We start from the raw sequence: 16,673 nt of genomic DNA on the forward strand, positions 1-16,673 counted from the left end.
TAAAGAGCCGGAGCGGGTGATGGGGGAAAAGAAACTTGCGGTGGAGCCGTGAGGGGCGGCCGGTCCGTCAGAAACCGCTGCGCGTCCGAGGATGTTCTAAGGACCCTCCGAGCTGCAGCACCTCTGCGAGCGGCTCTGGCCAACGGGGCCTGAATCCCGCACCTGTCCTCTGAGGAGCGAGGATTTAAAGGGACTATAGCCACTGCCTGTGAGCGCGTACGGGTACGGGGTGGTACACGGATAGCCGGCACGCATCCACCTGTCTTTCCACCCACCTCTCCCAAATGCACGAACAAAATGTAAATGGCACCGCGGTTAAACGTTTCTCTGTGCCCGTATTTGGAGATCCTCTGCCTCGTGTCTAGATCTCTGTGTGTCTATTGATATACATGTATACGTGTGTATAGACATAGGTGCGTATACAATAAATACGTATGCCGTGATCGCGACCGCTCTCCGTAATCCCGGCGTTCCGGCTGTGCTGCGGCACTTCGCAACTTTCTCGCCCGCAAGAGAAAAAGGCCCCACTGGGGCTATTACAGATCAGATCCCGCGCGATAAATCCATTCCCCGTAAGTGAGCGGAAAACGAGTGAGAGGTAGATGAAAGAGGCTCCTTTGCGGCCTGGCAGCGGAGCGGAGCGGAGCGGAGCGGGGCGGGTGGCTTCCGTGGGGAAACACTGCCCCCTCCCGGGAGCGATGGGCCGGGAGCGATGGGCCGGGAGCAGGACAGCGGGGCGCGACAGGACGGGGCTGACTGAGCTCAGGTCCTTTCGTGGCTGCTCGTCGTTGCCAAACCAAGCATCCACTGAGCCCTGGAGAGCCCAACGGGAGCTTTAAAGGGGGGAGATTGGAGTGGCCCAGAGGCGCGCTCCCTTCCTTTCGAGGCAGCCCCGGCATTTCCAATTTCCCCCCCGTCTGGAGCGTCCGTTCCCCCTTTGAACGCTGCGCTCTCCGAGGAGTCGGGTCCGCGGCTGTCGGGCATAGGTGCCGTGGGCGCAGAACAGGGGTTGTCTCTTGGCATCACTTGCAGACCAGCGGCACCGGGTGGCTTTGTGGTGCGTGGGTGCAGCGCTGGCAGTGACAGCTGTAGAAAGCCGGGGATGAAGGTGGCGGTCACGGTGGGCTTTTACAGCAGGGTGGAGGATGATTCCTTCGGCACGTGTTAGGGATGCCGTTGCAAAGACTGTGCATCTGGTAGACCTAGTGAGAACACGAGTAATATCCATCAGTGGTTCAGACTAGACCAGTTCAGAAACCTGGTGGGTTTAACTATACTTTAGAGGCTGCATGTACACAGCTGGGCAGATTCTCTTCCATCCTGTCTGTTTTTTGGTCAGTACAAAACTCAAGCTGTCTATGTGAAGATACATCTGCAGAAAGGCTTCCAAGTGGGGGCATGACTGCAATCACCATAGCAGTGTTGAATGCATTGCTCTGGGAGAAAAAGCAGATGCACAGTGTAACAGAGACAGGAGAGCTGTCACCAGAGAAATATGCCACAGGTTGTCCCTGGAATTATGTGTTTATTATCCTGGGCATAACCCTTACTAGGTTCATATTTCTTACAGTAATTAATTGAATTACACTTGCACTACAAAGTCAAATCGAATGAGGCCCTTGTATTTAGATTTCTATCTAAAGACAGCATCTTTCCCTGAGATGACAGCTTAAAAACAAAGGCCAGAAGCAGTAGGAGAAATGCATTTTCATTTTACAGAGGAAAACACAAATTAAATGGCTTGTCCAATACCATCAGGAATTCTATGGCAAACTCCACATCTCCTGTTCAAGAACAGCTTTTAGTATGACAGAATTCCTTCCCAATTAATACCACATAGCTGTTTAGCAATTGGGATGGAAAGGAGTTTATATGCTAATGGCTGAATAGGATCTGTGGCTTAAGCAACATAAAAATACATTCCCTTTCTGTGCTTCTCTGTAGGGGTAGTGCATCTGGTCAGCAATAGGGAGCTTAGTGATTTAGTTCCTGTTGCCCACTACACTAACATGACAGTGTTTCAAATCATAGAAATGTACCTATGAAATGGTGACCTTGTGTGCTCACATTCACGCCTCCTTGCATCCAGCTACACATAGGAGGCCAGTGTTTCACTGGATTGATTTTTTCATCCTATAAAACTCCCCTTCTTTATCTGCCTTTCCCATCATGCCTGCTCTGGGAGAACAAAATATTGAACTTCAAAATAATTGTGAGAGGAATTGACGTTACTAAAAATGAAGATTTTTAAGTAACATTGGTACCTAGTTTGGCTTGAAAATACTAGGAGTTGGGAGGTAGATGCTTAGATATTTGAAACTGTCCAACTCACCTTTCAGAGTCCAGCCCCAGTGAAAGCAGCAGTGGCTTCAGATCGAGTGTGCTGCATGCTAACATCTCATGTTTGGTTTCTTTGGAAATATTTTTAAAATAATTATATTATTCTTATAAACATTATTACTCTTACAATTTTTCCACATGAGGCAAATCCAGGGGTTTGGAGCCAGAGCTGTGCAAGTGCTGGCCTGACAGGGAACTATCACTATCACTCCACAATGCCACCCTGCTATCCCTGCTGGGGCAAACAGAGATCAGAAAGCAGACATGTCCAATGAGGAGTTAGAAATGTATTGTGATTATCAATGGGAAAATAAGGCTCTTCATGCAAAGCAGGTCCATGGATTTCCAATTTATACGTATTACTTTATAATTAATGCATTCTCATCCACCTTCCTCATTCTTCCAGATGGTTCCTGTCCAGCTGAATGCTCTCATCTTTGAATTAATATTTATGTGTTTTATATGTAGTGTGTGAGGCTTAACCTCATGTTACTAACACTGAGCTGTTTCCTTTCTCAAGTACCAAAAAACCCCTTCAAGTGACAGAAGTAGTAGTTTAATAGGTTTTGCTGCCAGCTGTGAATTTCCTGTAATCTGAAAAATCTGTAGATAATTTTTATTATCTATTTTCCTCATGTGCTTTGTGTAAGTGTAAATTACTAATATGAACACAATGATGTTATGGCTATATCAACAGCAAATGCTACTTCTAGCAGCTGCAGAGTACAACAAGACAGTGTACAATTAGTACCATGTGGCATTGAATTAATTTACACAGTAATCCAAAGGCTTTTCCAGCTTTCTCATCAAGTCGGTGGTATATTAGTCTCACAATTAGAGTGGGAAGAAGAATATGCCTTGTGATTAAGGCAATATGCTAGAAAGCTGTAATAGATCCTAGATGAAAATCTTGAGCATTGCAGGTCTGGAAGAGAGGAATAGCTCACAGAGGCCCCAGTCCCCCACAATCCAAATACCCTGGGAGGACTGTAATTCCCCCAACAGCCACTGTAGTCACTCAAGTTCAGAGTAATTTCTCATTTATTTTGCTATAAATTTCGTCACATACCATAAACAAAGGGGTCTCAGGTTCTCTGTGATCCTTTGCAGAGGAAGGAAATGTCTTGTTTCGTTGTGTAAATTAATTAAGAGAAATCTTTCTATGTGTCTCAAAACAGCCTCTTAATAGTGTTTTGAAAAAAAAAAAAAGAGCATCATCTAATCTGGAAAGACTGCAGCCTGAAAGCTCTGGTTAGTTCAGCTGAGCTCACTTGCAATTCAGAAAAACTGTTTTATTAAGTAGAACAGACTTAGAGTTGAAATTTCAGTTATAGAAATAATTGATATCACCAGGGGAATAAATATTCTCACACACATGCACAGAAGTGTGGAGTCTTTTTAGAGAAAATTTTCAGATTTTTTTTATCACAAGCTGGAAAGTGGGTGAAGCAAAACAAGTGTTTCTAAAAAATGGGTTCTTTGCAAGGTGACATGATGTTATGGATGCAGTATGTAAGGCAGCTTACAGCATCTTTTGCAGCAGCATAGATCAGGGAGCTTAGAAACCAAGAAATGCATAAGATTCCTGCTTTTCTTTCCTGTCCACAGCCTCATGAACTTCTCTGCATTTGTATGGCATTGCACGTGTGAGTGTGTGTCCTGCCTGTTCCACTGACTGCAAAGGTTCCACCCCTGTGCTAAGAGCTGAAAGCCTCAGCAGCCTTATCCAGTCATGTCAATTATGAATTAATACAGCTCACAGCACCAGGCAGAGAAGATCTGGGGACAGAACTGAGGGAGCACTGTTGGGCAGGAGCAGCAGAGGAGCTGAATTAAATCAGCAGCATAGCAAGGGGGTGACCCTCAGCATCCTGACTTACAGAAAGGCAGGTGTCCCTGTTTGCACACTGTTTGTGACAGAGTTTACCAACCTTTGCTAGTGGGCAAATGTTTAACTAGCAAGCAGCTCCCCTCCCTACCCCAAGATGAAGGAAAGCAGACAGATAAAATGGAATGTACACCTTTGTATTCTCTTGTTCTGTCCTTTTTCTTTTGATTATGTTTTTACAGACATGGTCAAAATTTGACCAAAAAATACATGAGGCTGCAACCTGGGGGTAACACCCATCTCACTGAGGAAGCAGAGGCACCTGAGGGATGAGTGAGAGCTCTGCAGCCCCAGACTCATCTCCAGACCCTGTGCTTGGCCCCCATCCCAGTACACTCCTGCACACAAGACAGCATGCCAGGCCCAGGTGCACAGACCCTCTGGCTCTGGTAGTACCACTGGGCAGTTCTGGGCAGAAAACAACCCTTCTCACTCAATTTCTCTTTAAAAAGCTGTTTGATCCCACTGTACTTTTCTTGGAGTGCCACTATGGCAATGGGTCCCATGAAAAATAGTATTAAACACTTCCTGATTTTTCTTTTAATTTCTTTTTTAAAAATAATAAAGTGTTACCCACTTTTCGTGGCTTCAATAATTATGTAATATAAGCAATGTATGCACACATTGCTTATATTACATAGTTACTAGCAAGCTAATGACTAATGAGCTATTTAGCTAACATAATCCTTAAGTACTGCTTTATTTCAATTTATGGTGTTTTTCCAAACCATCAAGCATAACTTTTGCTAAACACTGTGGATAAGCTTTTATAACTTCTCTAGATCAAAAGGTGATATATTTACAAAAATCTCAAACCTATCATGATGCAAGTCCAAATGTCTCAGGATCATAATTTAGCCTACTAGCCTCTTTTCCAGCCATAGCCAGCACCTGGTGTTTAGTCACAGAGTGGAAGAAATAGGGGCAACACTGTGTGAGTATCACTCTAACAGACTGTTAGACTGCAGAGAGACTTTTTTGAGCTGCAGTTTTTGCAACAGCATTTATTCAGCAGCTTTTTGTGGACATTTCTAACATGCAGCAGTCCCCAAAAAATTAAGGATCAAAAATAAGATTGGAAAAAGAAGGTCACAAAGATTGCCACTACTAAACAAAGCTGCTTTGAAACAAAAATTTGAAGCATTTTTAAAGATTCTAAGTTGGTTATTTTTAAGCTTAGGTGTTCTGAGATGGTTGTTTTAGAGATCTTCATTAACAGACATTTTCAAAAAATTATTTATTTTCATGATGATTCCAAGTGGAAACAAGTTTCCAATGCTTGATAAGTCTCTTCAAAATACAAATCCACTCTTGTAGCTACATTTTTTTAAAATCCAATAGCAGCTATTTTCTGAATTGTCGTGCTTAAGCTGATCTCAAAGAAAGCTCTTTTCATAATCATCTTTGTCTTCTTTGGTTTATATAATGAAGTTTGGGTTTATGATATTGAAAGTGGGAATATTATAATTATCTTTCAAAGACCCCTAGTCTCTTTTGGAAGTGGACTTTTAATGGTGCTCACTCTCAAGCAGTTCCACAGCTTAGCTGAGCTGTGATAAGAAGCATTCTTATTCATCCATTTAATGTTAAACACTTCTAAATTTTATTGCTATTTCCCTTTGAATTTACATGATGAAAAAAGGTAGGGATGACACACCATAGCTAATCAAATAACTGTGAAGAACATGAAATAGATTTTTTTTTTCCACCTTCTTACTGAGAAGTGTTCAATTATCAGCTATAAGATCTTGTATCTCAGATCAGGAATAAAACTTCAGAACAAAAATGTTTGTGCAAAATGGAGCATCTCCTCCTCATCGTGTTGTGTGGAGCAGTTCCAACTGAGTGAAGTCTCTTTTTTAAGGGGGAACAGGGAGCACCAGTTGTCACAGTGCTAATCTTCAGCCCTGGGATGTGCTGCCCCTATAGAAAAATCATCTAAGGAGCCAATTACCCAAATCGTTCTCATAGGATTGTGGTCTTAGTAACTCCCTCAGAGCCCCAGTTTCAGACACAGTCTCATCCTTGACATGTAGAGCGAGTCCATGATTTCCAGTATTTCTGATTTGGTCTTCTCACGTAGCACATAACTGTGTTCCTTCTTTCTGTCACACCAGCTGCCACCATTGCCTGCTTTCCGCTTTTCCCCCATCACAGGCAAGCCTTCCTCCACATTTATTCTCTCTCTAGTTCCTTTGTCTCACCTCTGTCATTCCTTTCCAGATCACACTCAACAGCTTCACCAGAAGATCCCAATCTCCTGTATGCAAGAGGCCATGCCTTGTATACCTGCTGTTGCTTTGATCTGTACAGTCTGTGTATGGCCTGGCCTCCAGCCCTGTGCCACCTCCCTGCTCCCCTCTGGCCAAGGGGCATTGATTACCTGCTGGTCCCTACCACACCTTTACGGATTTCACATCTACTAGCAGTAAAACTGTCTTCAAAGGCTTCCCTGCCAGCTTCCCTGCTGACCAGGGATATTTCATGTACAGTCCTTATCTCAGGTGATCAGTCTACAAATCAGGAGGAGGGTATCAGCACCTGGAAACCAGACAAAGTAGCTGATAACTTGTCCCCTCTGGAAAAATGTCACCACAGTTATCAGAGATGTAGTCAGCAGTTTTACTCTCAATCACACTTCCCTGAAGGCAGAGGGGAGAAAGTTAAATTGAATATACTGACAGTTTTCCTTTATATGTCCTCCTAGCAAAGCAAAACCTTCAACAATAAGCACCTGCTGCTCGATAATGGCAATATATTGAAGTTAGTCTTTTTAGCACCATTGATTTATTTCAGAGAGATATGTTACACAATAACCATGAAAGCAGCGACCTTTATTGGAGACCCATATGCCTCAGCACCAGGCAAACAGAGGCTCAAATAAAAGTGGTTTAGCAAACAGGGCAGATTAAGTTCTGAAATAATTGGCAGGTAATTTTCCTCCCATTTAACTAGGCTGGAAGGGAAGGAAGTGTACCAGCAGATGACGGTTTGGGCACTGGAGCATACTTATTACTGTCATTTTTTTTTTTATCATTAAGTAGCTTTTTATGATGTGTGGGAAAAGACGAGCAAATTAGGAGTTATAAGACATAGCAACATCTTAAATATTTTTGTGGCAAGTGATATACCTATACTTGTTCTTGACTGGTTCTCCACCCTTTTTTGAAAAAAAAAAAAAAAAATTATCACATCATCTTTATTTTGTATGGATTTCTGCCAGGATATTTTTCACATTTATGTAACTTAAAAAGGCATGAAAATAATAAGAAATCGTAAAATAATTACCTGTTATGACTCCTGTGAAGTTCGTGTTTTCTCTCTGAAGTAATCTCCTTGCTTGTTAATCCTCTCAGTCAGACATCAATGGAAAGGACCAGCCTTCCTCCTGAAAATAGCTATTTTTTCCCAAAAGAAAAAGGCTTGTTTCATTTTCTCTGGGTAGGGACTAAACTCACTGGCTCAAACTAAATAGCAGAAAGAGGACTTCTATATGATGCCTTTGAGTAGCAAGAAAAAAAATCAGAAAGAGCCACAAAGACAGCAGCAAGTAATTTTTAGTCCAAAGCCCAATGCAGGAAAACAGGATGATGTCATATGCTCTCACAACTCTCATGGTGCCACATCATTTCCAAAAAGATTGGCACTGGAGTCTAAAGGTGACTGACTAAAAAGGCTTTAGTTTAGCTCACTCTCTCACAAAGCTGAGGTATGAGAGAAATTCCTGATGGGTTCTGAGTACAAAAAAAATGGCCCTGAGCTGGTGCTGCTTCCTGGGAGGTGATGTGCTCTGCTTGTTTCTCCTGCATCCTGTAAGCAGATACTGCTGGATCTGCACATGCCTTGGCACTGTCCTGATGTGAGGAAGGGGTAAGCTGGGAAGTCAAAGATGCTAACAAGGTAACCCGAGGGAAGTAAACTTTGGTGACATTCTGGCTGAATCTCATTTGTGCTATGGAGGAGAATAAAGTGAAAAAGGAACTTGGCAGTGGGAAAACAAATTATTAGGGGGAAAAGAGGTAGCAACTGAAGCAACTACAGTCCAGCAGTTACCTGTCCTGTGATCAGGTCCACATTGACCACATATACACTCAAACTCCTTCAGAAAATGGATATCTGCTTGCCAGTAAGTGAAGAAAGGAGAGAAAGCTGCTCCAATGTATGTGAAGTATGACCAAGTTTGTCAAATAACTAAACTCTGTGATTTTAGATCTACTGCACTCCCTCAGTAAGTCATGCCTTGACACCTAAGTGATGCCTAATATTTTTCATCTTTCTAATTAAGTCACCATGACGGGTCACAGCAGTGACTGGGTAGCACTGTGCTGGCAGTCAGGATGCAAGACTTTAACAGGAGAGAACAGCAACTGCCTCTGTCTTTCTTAAAGGCAGTGAAAGCTTCCTCACTTCCCCATTTCAGCTTTTATCCCCAAACTCGGGATGGGTGCAGGAAGTAAGTGAATGTGGTGCAAATTGCACAATTTAATTGCAACCAAATATGAATGCTTTCAGCTCTATTGTTGTACCTGCTCAAGTTTTTTTTTTCAATTTATTGTTGGTTTGGTTTCACTCAGGGCTTACTATGTTTAAATTACAACCTTGTATAAGATCTCTTGAGTAGAACATAGATCAAAAGGATGCAGAGATTGTTAACCACAAGATGGCACCTCAAGTCTGGATGGCCTTACTGCCTGATAACCTATCAGGGTGGTGCACAAATGTATGGTGCTTGTAGCCAGAGATGAAATTTGATAGTGTAAGGAATAAGCATTCAGAAGTACCCATGAATAGAAAAATCAAAGACTTAAGTTTTCAAGCTGATTAAATCATGTGCTCACAGACAGGAAGGTTAGACCTATCCAGAATATATATGACTTCAAAACATTTAATGGGTTACAGCCTGCCACAGCACACGTCACAGCTGTGGCTGAGATACAGTACAGGTCTTTCACTTTATAGAGACCCATTACCATGTGAAGAAAGAAAAAGGACAATAAAATGGGATGGACATCAGTAAAGTCCATCATTTGAGACCCATTAGCTCAAAGGTACTTTCCAGAATAAGGCTTGAGAGACTTCATTTCAGTGTAAAATATACTAATTGGATTGGCAGACAGAAAAAATTTTGAGGGTTTTTACAGACCACCTTGAATATGTCATGACCTTGTTCAAAGGTTTAAGGGCTCAACAAAAAATTAAAGTACCTGATATCTCAGAAAAACATGCCAAAAAATCCGGTTTTCCTACTGTTTTTGAGTTGCATATACAAGGTGCACCAGAACAATCACGGAGAAAAAATGTTAATCTGAGTTGATTCAACTAGGCATACTTGACATGCTTTTATCTTCCCAGCCAAGGCGACCTCAACTAATCTAGTGTATGCACATAATGATTCTTCATTTATTTAACAAGTCATTTATGCAAGAAGAACATGAATTTGAAATGCTAACCTCATCTCCAGCATCAACAAGAGTTCTGTCAGGTTGTCTGTATGCAAGACCGAGCTGTTGGCTGTTGTTTCTTTCAGCAGCCAAACCATTTTTGAGAGTGCCTGCTTTCTGCAGTTAATCTCCAGCGATTTTCTCCAGTTTTTCATGTATTTTGCACTGAACTTAGACACAGGTCTTGAAGCAGTCTTTGTCTCCAAATAAGCATTCTGTAGGCAAAACCTTGCGTGCCTTTGCGTTGCTGAAAGTAATTATTATGAGTCTGTCATCAACCAGCCTATTCCCTAAGTGCAAAAGACTGTTTCTGCTTTCCTCCTCATTGATGTTATTCAGATAGGAAATTTTTCAAATGAATTTGCAGTGGTATGTATTACTCTGAGCTGCATCATTAATAATAATAATAAAAAGCAAGAATGTAGCTGTATTATTATTATACTCTGTATTACACTGAGCTAAATGTGGACCTCTCTTAGCTTCTTTGCACCAGCCCAATGGCACAAGGATGCTGTAAAACTGATCTGGTCCAGAAGGGCAGAAGGCTTTGGAGGAGGGGATATCTCAACAATCCATATGGATGTAAACCACTTGACCAAGGAGCAGTAGGGACACGACTAAGTTGGTTGTATAGACCATGACAGCAGTACACAAACTCTATCTGTTAGGCTTAAATAAAGTATGATGCAAGCTAAAGATTTCACTAAATTTTAAGAAGCTTAAAAGAAGAGACTCTTAAAAAATATTTGAAGGTGGTAACTTAACTATTGGAGTGGACAGGCCAGAAACAGGGCTGTGGCAGGTGTCTTTGCAGAGAGTCACAACATGCTCACATCTCTCCTGTTGCATGAGAAGTGGAAGGGAAGGTGGTCCTGGCTCCTGTCCAAGGTGCTGTTACACGTTTTACAAGGGAGCTGGAGTCTCTCTGAGGTTAATCTGGTGAAGGTTTTATTTGGTTTACAAACTACAAGTGGCCTGTGGGCAGCCAGTTGAGTGGTCCATTTCAAGACTTTCTATTAATCCTTGAGTGCTAAGAACTTGGTGACTATCTGAGCTGAATTCTCACTCTTTTCTCCACTGCTTTTTTCTGATTCCAAGCAAATCCCAGTTGAGTGGACCAGTACAGCTCAGGTCTTCAAACTTGAAGTCTATTTTAAAGCTTGGTTGGATTGAAGATAAAGGCAAGGCTGAGCTTTCCCTAAAAAATTAGACAGATATAAAGTGTACTCTTACTGTTGTAAATCTGATTAGTCTCATGTACTATTACCAATAAAACAACACTTAACAGATATTTTATGATACAAATCATGCACTGAGGAGTTAGAAGGGGTATACTAGTGGGTGTCAGTATTATAATGAACATAATTAATTTGGGTATATATCAAGAGCAGTATTGTGCTAAATATTCACAAGAAACCCTGAATCATCATATTTTATTACTCTTTTCATTGCAGAGTTGTAAAATAAAAGTAAGGCCACCCAAAGTAAACTTCCGTCTTCACTTACAACCTTGCTCATTGTCATGCAAAATTTAATACACTTGATGTTTTAGATGCTGAAATTTCAATGTAATCTAAATACCAGTATTCAGATTTTCATGAGTTTGCAATTAAGATTCTTTCTTTACACATCTGTTAATTTTTAGATTCTCTAGTGGGTTTGAAAGAAAGTGTGAAAGCAGTACCTTAAAAGATTGCATTTATAAATTTTTGCATTATACATTTTGGTATTACTAAGTCACTCTCAAGTATAGAAATCTCATCCCATATACATCTACACCTGGATAATGGAAATGTTTGTTCTGCTTCTTCAAATAGGTAGACTGATACCTTAGCAAAAAGTATAATGACAGCTAAAATAAAGACTTTGAAAAGCTCCATTTTGATTGACTGTTACTTTTCATGCTGTTAAAATTACATTTAATCAATTGCTTTGGTGTTTATTTGTTCGTGCCAAAAAATAATCCTGGGGGCACTGATAATCTACTTATTTGGAAAAATACATGTTTTACAAAATGTACCTTGCAGAAATAAGCCCCTTATAAAGTCGTTAAATATTCAGTACAGAGAAACGCCCAAATCCTATAGAATTCACTGAAAAGAATATTGTAAATTTCAATAGACTTTTGTTGAGTAGGCATAGTAAATACTTTCCATCACCATACGAGCTCTGCTTCTATTCATTGTAAGAACAGCATGATTAGAAGTACAAAGATTACAGAGTACCTCAAGCAAAACCCTTCACTAGTGGTCTACAGAGGCCATTAAACATAGTAAGTCCAAGAACTTTTAAACTTAAACTGACAATGAAAAGTAGATAGCAAAACTGAAAAATGTGTAGCATTTAAGTGGGATAAGGCCCATGCCCAGTGAAGAAACTTTATTCTATTTATTCTATTCTATTTATTCAGAGAATTTTTCTGTCCATCCTCTGTCATGCTAATCTGAAAGTCATTTACGTGTTGGTTGATGGTTTGGGGTTTTTTTGCTGTGTCAGGTGTTCCCTTTAAATCATAGTGGCTTTAATTACTGATAACAAAGCAGTGTCATTATTATCTGACGATGCACTCTCCAGAGAGACCTGTCCCAGAATCACGTGTGATGACAGCAGCTCTGAGCAGCATTCCCAAGTGTGCTTTCTTATCCAGCCATAAAGATAAGGCAGGCAATCATCTAAGGTCTGAGCAGGGATCAGCAGCCTGGGTGAGGGCACAGAATCCTTGTCACCCTTACCTGTCTGTGCAGAGCTGAGAGCCACTGCCCCTCTGTTGCTGTACTTGCCTGAGCAGATCGGGTGGGAGAAAGCTGGACATGCCTGCTCACAACAAAATCAAACCTTCAGGTTAGCTCTGGACATACCTTCAGCTACTCCTGGATATCTCAGACCTTCAGAAAGACATTCATTTTGATAAACCACAGGGCTTAGTACTGGATAATAGTAAAAACAAAATATAAATGTTGCTGCTTTCATTCTCATCTGCAAGATTCTCCAGCAAATTGCCCAAGAAATATTTTCTCCTTCCTCCAAACAGTTTTTAGAGCTGTACCTCTCCCACACTGCAATCCTGTACATTTTTTCCAGTTTCCAGAGGAGAGAGTTATGGATGCTTGCAGCATCTACCTCCTCCTGTGTTAGTGTTACAAACTTGTTAGATAAACGGAAAAGTTTTTACAGGACTTTGAGAATATGAAGTTTATTTACAACTGGAGGGTGTCATATTCAGATCATACTTTCTAAAGGCAGCATCAAGATAGAGTTTGGATCTACTTGAAAATATGTTTTTTAGAAGCACCCTAAATTGAAATTAGGGTTATTAGTGGCTTCTCATGCACAGTGCTAAAAATGAGAGAACAAATCCAGTATCAATGGCTTCAAATGTTAATCATAAAAGTTTTCTATGTCAATTCAACATGAAGTCTGCATTTCTCCACACCCTACTAAAGAAAAGTTCCAAATGCATGTTCCCTACAAAATCCTTTCATTGGGATTTTTTTGCAACTGACTCATGTTCTGAAGAGATCTAACTCAGAGAGATAAAACCCATTAAATAGTGTATTTTACATTTTGTCTTCCCTAGCAGGTTCCCTGACAGGTCTTTTGAAATGGGCTGTTCCTCTTGAAAAGCACTCTGTAAATTGTAAAATGTTTGATCAAACACTCTGCTTATTAGTTTTGCAGAAACGGAAGTTTCATCAAAAGAGCAAGCCATCTGACTCCGCAAAATCCAAGCAGCCACAGGGCCCAGCAACCTCAGTAGCAATCAGGGCATCAGGACAGCATGTCCAGGAACATTACTTAAATTGAAACATCTTTTGTACCACTGCAAAAGTACAGCATCCACATTGAAAGTGGGTCTCAAGTGCTGCTCACTTGGAATGCTATCTTCACTACTCCACAACCTACAAATGAATTCTCTATTTCTACAGAACATGGTTATGATATTTAGCATAACATCAGCAGGTACAGAAAATCTATCCATGTAGTACAGTATCTGATCTGTAAAGATACAATTTTTTCAGCTTCTCAATTCTTTAGCATTTGTAATATCGTTTCTTCTATGTGTATCTTTTCCTTCTGCACAAGTTAAATTAATCTTTTCTTCCTTACACCCTTTCACTGATGTCTCACTGAACTGCCATCATGTAGGTGAATCATTTGGTCATTTGGTGAAAAGGTCATTTGGTTAAAAGCACAAAATGTGATCTTTGACAGTATCTAGCACATTATTTTACAGAAGTTTCTTATAGGCTCAGTTTTATGGATTCAGTTTTATTTAACAATGTCAGTTGTGGTCATTCACATGCTCTGCCAATTTTTTTTTCTAGGTACACGAAAATGAAGACTGCCACCAACATCTATATTTTCAATCTTGCATTGGCAGATGCCCTAGCAACAAGTACTCTGCCATTCCAGAGTGTGAATTACTTGATGGGAACGTGGCCATTTGGTACCATCCTTTGTAAGATTGTTATATCCATAGACTACTACAATATGTTCACCAGTATCTTCACACTCTGCACCATGAGTGTGGATCGCTACGTGGCTGTGTGCCACCCAGTTAAGGCCCTTGATTTCCGTACCCCCAGAAATGCCAAAATTGTCAATGTCTGCAACTGGATTCTTTCCTCTGCCATTGGCCTGCCAGTTATGTTCATGGCAACTACTAAATACAGGCATGGTAAGTCTGGCTTTCATTCCTAAATTGAGTATTCAACAGTTCCTTTCTCCTTTCTGCATTGCTTCACTGTAGTGTAGAGGCATTGAATTAACTTCTGACCTCCAATCTCTGTAAAGTAGTTATCAGTGCAAATGAGCCCCCTCAACAATTTTTCAGTCATAAGTATGTTACACCCTGTCTGGCAGGACATGATACAGAGCAGAGAGCATGTTCTGGATCACTGGTACTCCAAGACTTTCCATAAAGGGATAGTGACAGCATGTCAACATAAATCCAGACCCTTCACAGTGCGTAGTTACCTACTGTCATGTCATTCTCTTCCCTGTTGCCCTGAAATGCCCAAACTCTCAGCATACGTGGTGGTTTAACAATCTTTCTTTTCACCATGTTTTATACTGAAAGTGAAAATGAGTCAAAGTTTAAGCATTTATGACAATTCAGCTCTTTTCCTTGTTCAGTGTACATTAAATTCCAAGCCATAGTATGCAAAAGAGAACATGTTAATTTGGTTTTGTTTTCCTCACACTTCATGCATGTTTTGCAGTACTCTGTCCTACCAATGTTTGTGCAAATGACAGGTCACAGATTGCTTCATTTTACATGTTTACTTAGGCATAAAGTCTTCATATATTTGCCTGTGATATTTAATTAAAGAAAGGTTTAAAGAAAAGGAAATTAAAAACTGACCTGCATGTTCTTCTGTGCTGTTTTCCTTTCCCCCAGGCTCAATTGACTGCACACTTACATTCTCCCACCCTGCTTGGTACTGGGAGAACCTCCTGAAAATCTGTGTGTTCATCTTTGCCTTCATCATGCCAGTGCTGATCATTACCGTGTGTTATGGGCTGATGATTTTACGCCTGAAGAGTGTTCGCATGTTATCCGGCTCCAAAGAGAAGGATAGGAACCTGCGGAGAATCACAAGGATGGTTCTTGTAGTGGTGGCAGTGTTTATTGTCTGCTGGACTCCCATCCACATTTATGTTATCATTAAAGCCCTGGTCAACATCCCAGAAACTACTTTCCAGACTGTCTCCTGGCACTTCTGTATTGCTCTAGGGTATACAAATAGCTGCCTTAATCCAGTCCTTTATGCATTTCTAGATGAGAATTTCAAAAGGTGTTTCAGAGAGTTCTGCATCCCCACTTCCTCAACCATTGAGCAGCAAAACTCCACCCGAGTCCGACAAAACACTCGTGACCATGCTTCCACTGCCAACACTGTGGATAGGACTAACCATCAGGTATGACTAGCAGTGGAGATGTCATCTCTGGATCCAGGCCGCCCGCTTGGAGATGACATGTGTTCTGAAGTTACCACTCACACTGATTTGTAGCTGTTGGAAGGTCTGAACACCTTCAAGGTTATATTTGAAACTGATGTATGCATACACAGAGACCCTAGTCCTGCATGGTGCTAGTTGCTCTCTGCCCTCCTTGATGCTCAGAAGCTGAGGGTTCTAAAGGGTACCTTGAGTGACTGGGTCCAGCGTGCATGCATGTACAAAATGCATAAAGCAGCATTTCACTCGCAGGATGTTTACAGCAGGTTGAAAATTAATCACAGATTTCTCTGTTCATACTCCTTGTCTGCTGATGGAGACAGGATTGGGACAGAATACTCTTCTTGTCCCATTGCAACAGTGAATAAAAAGATAAAAAACTGTGCTTGTTCACTTTTCATTAATGTACAATGAAGGCCTACCTGGCCTTGTTTGTCCTGAAAGACATGTAAGACATAGACCAAGGCTTGTCTACATGCAGTTCTTGTATCAGATAATTATGTGGTGAATAAGGTGGGGTTAGATATGTATGTGTATATATATATGTATATAAATATATACACACGTCTTAAAGACTAATGTGTCATTTCGCCATTTCACATATACCAAGAAAATACCTTTTCCATGTAGAAAAAGCCTTTAAGAAGTAGGGATTTCATGGCACATCAGATTACAAAAGAAAGAGTTGTTTTGGTTTTTTTATTCAGCCTACTTTTGCATAGTTTTTGCAATGAAGCTCTTTTGTATGTGTTCAATATCCATGGTCCTGTGATTAGTCTTGAGAATTTGCAAGCCCCATCTCTCAGCAAAACGTGAAAGCAAATCTTAACGTTCACGAAAGTAATTCAAGCACACTGCAAGCACTAGAAGAAGATTGAGTTGTCTAAAAATAAGAACAAAAGGCATAAGCTTGGTTCATTCATTGCCGTATCACCTTTCAGCAATATACTTAGGTTGCTCATGCACCACTTTCCCACTGCTTGCCACTTCAGCCACAAGCTGGCTGCCTCCTCAAGGTGCAGAACTCAGTGGCTTCTTTCCAA

At 41.0% G+C, this 16,673-nt stretch overlaps 1 protein-coding gene across 2 annotated transcripts in view; it reads left to right on the forward strand.

The window, feature by feature from the left end:
• The first annotated feature begins 8,431 nt into the window (after positions 1-8,431).
• OPRM1 (opioid receptor mu 1) overlaps positions 8,432-16,673 on the forward strand; it is a 15,641-nt gene continuing 7,399 nt past the window's right edge. Inside the window, exons 1-2 of one of the 2 annotated variants that reach the window (XM_008637886.2) lie at positions 8,432-14,347; positions 15,071-15,591. In XM_008637886.2, the coding sequence (XP_008636108.2) occupies positions 13,927-14,347; positions 15,071-15,591 (942 nt within the window). In that variant the 5' untranslated portion in view covers positions 8,432-13,926. Of the gene's footprint in view, positions 14,348-15,070; positions 16,647-16,673 lie in introns of both variants that reach the window. The other variant, XR_001863745.1, reaches the window with a different exon arrangement.

The sequence above is a fragment of the Corvus brachyrhynchos genome, unplaced genomic scaffold (genome assembly GCF_000691975.1).
Source record: "Corvus brachyrhynchos isolate BGI_N302 unplaced genomic scaffold, ASM69197v1 scaffold14, whole genome shotgun sequence".
In the NCBI taxonomy this organism is placed as follows: Eukaryota; Metazoa; Chordata; class Aves; order Passeriformes; family Corvidae; genus Corvus; species Corvus brachyrhynchos.